Source organism: Salminus brasiliensis, chromosome 23, assembly GCF_030463535.1.
Source record: "Salminus brasiliensis chromosome 23, fSalBra1.hap2, whole genome shotgun sequence".
Classification (NCBI taxonomy): domain Eukaryota; kingdom Metazoa; phylum Chordata; class Actinopteri; order Characiformes; family Bryconidae; genus Salminus; species Salminus brasiliensis.
In genome coordinates this window covers 4,145,300-4,151,897 of record NC_132900.1, presented here as the reverse complement: position 1 = coordinate 4,151,897, position 6,598 = coordinate 4,145,300, and the positions used below count along the sequence as shown (strand labels likewise).

At 41.2% G+C, this 6,598-nt stretch overlaps 1 protein-coding gene across 2 annotated transcripts; it reads left to right on the top strand.

Annotated features, from left to right (window-relative positions):
- Window positions 1-1,074: 1,074 nt before the first annotated feature.
- Window positions 1,075-5,842, top strand: bambib (BMP and activin membrane-bound inhibitor homolog (Xenopus laevis) b). Of its 2 annotated transcripts, none has more exons than XM_072668881.1 (3): window positions 1,075-1,729; window positions 3,259-3,531; window positions 4,974-5,842. In XM_072668881.1, exons 1-3 carry the CDS (start codon window positions 1,654-1,656, stop codon window positions 5,393-5,395), a joined length of 771 nt encoding a protein of 256 aa, XP_072524982.1. In that variant the 5' UTR covers window positions 1,075-1,653; the 3' UTR covers window positions 5,396-5,842. The 2 variants fall into 2 exon arrangements, with proteins under 2 accessions (XP_072524982.1, XP_072524983.1); XM_072668882.1 differs by having other exon boundaries at window positions 1,638-1,822.
- The last annotated feature ends 756 nt before the right edge of the window (window positions 5,843-6,598 follow it).

Genomic DNA, 6,598 nt, shown 5'->3' with positions numbered 1-6,598 from the left:
TCCATTGAAAGTAAAATTTACTTCAGGACTAGGCTTAAATCCTTTCTGGAAAGCTGGTCAGTTTCTTGCATAGAGGGGAGTCAAGCCTAGTCCATGACTAGTTCATGTTCCTTTCAGTGGAGAATCTCTAGTCAGAATTATGTGTAGTTCAGGACTAGACCTGATCTCTGTCTGGGAAACTGCCCCATAGGTGGCTCAGTGGTTAGAGCTCTGGGCTGTTGATGACAGGGTTGTGGGTTTGCTGCCACTGTTTGGCTCTTGACAAGGCCCTTCACCCTCTATGCTCCCCGGGTGCTGAAGTTGGCTGCCCACCATTGTGATAAATATAAGTATAGGACTTTTAACCGTACAGCTTAATACATGGCCATAGAGCACAAAAATTGCTAATAATTATTTTTCAGATCATTCAAATAATTAAAAACTTTAAAATCTGGATTTTTTTGTTGTTCATGCAGTGCACAGATAGTCCACCAGGGAGCAGATTTTTAAATATTTAATATTTTTCATGCATTAAATGGTGTGTGTGGGTGGGTGGGTGGGTGTGGGTGTTATATAATATATATAGTACATACATTATACACACACACACATATATATAATGTGTATAATGTATGTAGTGTATATATACACATTAACTATATATATTATATGTATGTATATATATATATATACTACATAAATTATATATGTATATATATGTGTGTGTGTGTATATACAATGTATGTGTGCATGTGTGTGTATATAATATTAATATGTATGTATGTGTGTGTATATGTGTATATATATATATATATATATATGTGTGTGTGTGTATGTGTGTATATACAATGTATGTGTGCATGTATGTGTGTGTGTGTGTGTGTGTGTGTGTGTGTGTGTGTGTGTGTGTGTATATATATATATATGTATGTGTGTATGTGTGTATGTATGTGTGTGTATGATTATCACACTGATGTAACCAAGCTTTCAGAAAAACTATATATCAAATATGACACCCATGGCTCTGAAGGGTGAACCAGGATCCTCTAGAAACGTCCTCCTGGATCTACATGCAGCTAATATTTATTTCTTTGTTTTATACATTTATCATCTTCATAAAGCCGTGTGAGATCCTCCACACTGGGCTACAGTACCCCTCAGCTTCACAGAGGCTGTTCCTCAACACCACCAACTCAGGAACACTGAGGAACCCTGTCTGAGAAGCAGCCCCGTCATTTTATCAATGAGCCGAGGGGCGGGCCGTTCCCGTCGTCATACGCAAATGAGGAGACACTGAGCCAATGAGCGCGCCTGTGGGCGGAGCCTGCGGGGGCTGCGGGGCTGCAGGCAGGGCTGTAGCCCTTCAGTGCTAGAGGCTTTCTCCGGAGCTACAGCGGGGCGGCGGAGGGAGGACGGCTGGCGGGGTTGTGAAGAAGTTCTCCCGTGGATGTATGAGTCCGCTCAGGGCTGCAGAGTCACGCCTGTGTGCCGTTTCCCCACGTTTGGGCAGAAGGTTGCAGCGTAGCTGCCTCGAGCTCCTGGCGATGTGACTCGCGGGGAGGATGGTGACGGATGTGCCGGGCTGCAGTCTGAAGGACCTCCTGGGTTTGGCGGAGCCGTTTCTGTCCAGGATAAGCTGATCCAGTCTTTCCCAAAACAAACAAAGGGACACAAATGGAGCGGCATCCCAGCCTCGTTCATATTTGGCTGCAGCTGGAGCTTTGTGCCATGGCTGTGCTCCTGACGAGAGGTGAGGGAGCTGTGTGTGATCAACCAGATCACTGATCTACAGAAGAGGAGTGTCTGAAGTGGCTTATTGGAGGAACAGCCAAATGTATAGCATGTAAATAACCAATATATAGCTATATATATATATATATATATATATATACATATATATATATATAATATACACACAATGTGTTAATGTGCATGTCTGTATATGTGTATGTATGATATATATCACATACTTACACATGCATATATATATATATATATATATATATATATATATATATATATATATATATATATATATATATATATCAAATGTATATAACAGTAAAGGGTATACAATGTATATAACTTTATATAGTTTTGATGTGCATGTCTGTGTGTGTGAGTGTGTGTGTGTGTGTGTGTATAGACATGCACATCAACACTATATAAAGTTATAGACATTGTATACCCTTTACTGTTATATACATTTGATATGTAAATATATATACTATATAATATATACATATTAGAAAATAACAGGTAGGCCAGTTAGCCCAGGGGTTCCTAACGTTTGCATAAAGACATAGACTATATATGTAATATAGGGCTGAGCAATATGGTAAATATTACTACTACTAATAATAGTATATTTAACAGACATTTTGATATTTTCACGATACACAGTATGAATCGCGATATTTTGTCATGCAGTAGCTGCAGTTAAAAACTGCTATCCAAATACTCTCCCATACCAGGTAATTACAGTACAGTAATTATTATTCATTGTTTCCTACTATATCACTGTTTATTATGGACTGCTGATATCACAGATATACTCATAAAAGCATGCTGTTGTGTTGTGTGTGTGTGTGTGTGTGTGTGTATATATATATATATATATATATATATATATATATATATATATATATATATATATATATGATGTGTGTATGTGTATATATATATATATATATATATATATATATATATATATATGTATGTATATATGATAGAAAGAAGAGAAGAATCATATATGTGTATACTATCACATTGTGTGTATACTCACTGTATACACATATGATTGTTTTCCATATACATTTTATTTATATATATATATATATATATATATATATATATGAGAGAGAGAGAGAGAGAGGTAAATGTGTATATGTATAAATATGTTTGGCTACCCCTTGTCAAATTACATATTGATAGATTTTTAACATATATTGAATATATATACACTCTCACACACTGTGTATATATTAGTGTCTTTAATGTCTATCAGCAATATGTAATTTGACCAGGGGCGTCCAAACATATTTATATACTATATACTAATGTAATATGTTAGGTAAAAGAGTCTCATATTATAATCATAGTAATCATTGTTAGATCTAACTTTAGATGTAAAGGCTAATGAACAGCCTACAAATACTCATGCATTACTGTCCTCACTGCGAACTGCCTTCATGCTGACTCGTCGTTTGTGAAGGTCTGGTGTGTTCTTCATGTCATCCATTCAGTTCTGAGGGAAAGGCCTGTTTTTTTCCCTCCTAGGAGAAATAAGGTGTTACTGTGACGCTCCTCACTGCGTGGCTACAGGTTACATGTGTAAGTCAGAGCTCAACGCCTGCTTCACCCGCATCCTGGACCCCCAAAGCACCAAATCCCCCCTCTCTCATGGCTGTCACGACCCTCTGCTGAACTCGGGGAGCGTGTGCCGTTCAGAGTCCACCTACGACGGGCCTGCCGCCCTGGAGTGCTGTCATGAAGACATGTGCAATTACAGAGGCCTGCAGGAGCTCACCTACAGCAGGGGGGGGAGCCTGGGTACGTGCATGTTTCTAATCATCCTGTAATTTAAAGAAATTATACACGTTATACGGGTTCGAATGATGGGGTTCTGGTAGACAGAGGTGCACTTCTGGGAAAGCAGAGCATAAGAGGTGGAGGGAACTGGGATGAAGGTGCCCACAGTGGTGGTGAATAGAACCAATGGCTCTATTATATCTATTATTACTGTTATATGAAATGATTATGAATACGCTGCCTGGTGCTCGGTACTTTGTTATATTGTAGTTCTGAGAAAATGCTTGGCCTGAAAGATCTTTATTAAGACACATTCATGGCGGAGGGATACAAGCAGGGCATTATCAGGCAAAGTAGTCCCCACAGGAAACGTAATTCTTCAGATTTCCACTATTTTAACATCAGTAACATCACATATAAAACTCAGAGGACACGTGTAGGTTCACTGGTGGGGTTGAATAGTACCTAAAGTGGCTATATCTATTCCATTCACCACCACTGTAAAGAAATCCCTGTTAAAAACCGGTCACTTCAGACCAGATGTTGAATTATAGGGCTGGGCGATATGTTAAACATACTATATCATGATATTTAAAAGCATTTTCACGATACACAATATTTATCATGATACATGTAATTACAAACTAAACACATCAGTAGCTACAGATTCTTATAAACTACTATTCAGATCCTCTCCTGTACAGAATACAGTGATGCTCTGATTGGCTGTGTGGGACGGATCAGATCAATCAGATTTGTACAGATGTGTCTCAGTCTGATCACTCTGGACACTCTGGACAATCTTTTGCATCACTTCCTATCCAGAGTGCGTTCACATATGAACTCAGCACGTTAGCACCAACGCCACAGCAACCCATGCAGATAGGCTCACGATATCCAAGCAAGCAAATCCAATCTAATCACTTGCAAATAACAGTGCAGACAGTCATCTTACCAGATCTGATTTGAGAAACAAATCCGATTCGCCTGCCGTCTGAACCTAGCTGTGGAGAGACGGATGTGTTTACGCTGCTATAACATGTGGCTTAAATGCATCTGAGATCAGACCACCCCCTAAAGTCTCCTAAAGAGATCGGATTTGAATCTGATTTAAATGCATCTTGGACGTTTTCAGACATTTACAGTTTCTGTTCTACTGCAGCTGTTGTAAATCAGGCAGCTCTGGACACATTTGGTGTCCAGAGTTTGCTTATTTAGCTTTGCACTGGAGCTACAAAGCTAATGTAGCTTAGCACTAAGGAGAACTGCACACCGACACCATCACACGCTCACATCAGACTGTGATGAGTTGTCAAATACCGTCAAATACCACTGCTTACAGGGTTTCCAACTAGGCATAACGCACAGTTCCCAGCAGGAGTGTGTCTATATATAGTGGGGTATAAGCTTAAGAAGCCAAACTTCAACCTTCAACCAAGATAACGTTCCTCCTTCCTCCGCAGACCGCAGGGGCCGTCCACAGGCCGAAAACGGGCGTCACCTGGTGGCCCGGGTCCAGGAAATCCCCTCAGCCAAGGAGGTCTGGTTCCGGGCAGCCGTCATCGCCGTGCCCATCGCGGGCGGCCTTATCCTGGTCCTCCTGGTCATGCTGGCCGTGCGGATGCTGCGCAGCGAGAGCCGGCGGCTGAGGCAGCAACGCAGCGAGATGCTGTCCCGCCTGCAGTACAGCCTACATGGGCAGCAATTGGCCAAAGGCCGCAGCGCCGCCAAGCTGGACTTGGAGTGCATGGTGCCGCTGGGCGGCCACGAAAACTGCTGCCTGACCTGCGACAAGATCAGGCAGTCGGACCTGAGCGGTCAGAGACTTCTGTCCCTCGTCCACTGGGGGAGGTACGGTGGCCGAGGCAAGCTGGAGTTCGTCTGATGGGATTTTTTAGGGGGGGGTTTGAGTTTGATTGGGTTTTTTTTTTTTTTTTTTTTTTGGACTCCTTGCGACTCGTTCAGCTACGGCTATTTTAAAAAAAATTTAAAGAACAGACTGCAGAACACAGGAGGAGGAAAGACACTTGAAAACACCTCGACCATCTGGCTGCTGCTGTAGAAGCACTTTACTTGAATTGGAAGTTAGCAGAGGTGGACGTTCAGACTGGTACTCTGTAATGACTGAAGGATCCCAAACAAACAAACGAAACAAACGAAAGAAACAAAAAAGAGACGTTTTTTAACCAATTTGCACTTTTGTATAAAGAAACTGGTTGAATTGCTTTAGTTTTTGTCTAGAGAAGCACATTTCTACAGACTTTACAAGAGGGACGTGGCTACTGGATGAACAAGTGGACATACCTGTTGACTGATTGTCCTCCCTGTAAAGATTTCCTCGTGTAAATATTACATGTCTGATAAGAAATCAGAAACGTGTTGTCTGTTTATTTTTTAACGTACAAAAAAACGTAATGCTGTGTTCCATTTGAACTCGGATATCAGATTTTTTTACAGAGTTACAAGTAGGACATTTCCACTGGAAGGTCCCCAAGTCGGATTTCTTACTTGGAAAGTCATATAATGCCCCGTATAATGCCTAGCTGTTTATTAGCACTTCTGTCAATTCGCATGTTACGAAATCCGTCGTACTCAGTACTGTCCAACTGTAAAATATCATAAAATGCACCATATTTTGGGACATATTTTGGTTAGATTGGCCATGAAACACATATACAGATCGCCAAGCCAGTTGTGGGAACCTCTGGTAAAGTGTTCAGCTAACTGTGCTAATTTTTGGACATGTTTTTGTAACACCATGAAATTATCAGAAGGTTTAACTGGAACGCAGTCAACCCATGTTTGACGTGGTTCCCATCTCCGACATCCGACTTCCAAGATTGGTTGGTGTGGTGTAACAGATAACACCACTACCGGCCAGTAAGCTACCACACTATGTGGGAGACTGGGGTTCGACTCCCAGTCTGGGTGACTATGCTGTGCTATACTAATAAGAGTCCTTGGGCCAGACTCCTAACACTACATTGGCCCAACGCTGTAATACGAGTCACCTTGTAATTCGCTCTGGATAAGATCGTCAGCTAAATGCCATAAATGTAAATGTAAGATAGATGGAACGCAGCTTAAT

Excerpts from the sequence above, each read along its gene's own strand:
- bambib (XM_072668881.1), top strand. The coding sequence starts at position 1,654 with ATGGAGCGGCATCCCAGCCTCGTTCATATTTGGCTGCAGCTGGAGCTT. Across the intron at positions 1,730-3,258 it reads GGCTGTGCTCCTGACGAGAG|GAGAAATAAGGTGTTACTGT; the intron begins GTGAGGGAGCTG and ends TTTCCCTCCTAG. Across the intron at positions 3,532-4,973 it reads CAGCAGGGGGGGGAGCCTGG|ACCGCAGGGGCCGTCCACAG; the intron begins GTACGTGCATGT and ends CTTCCTCCGCAG.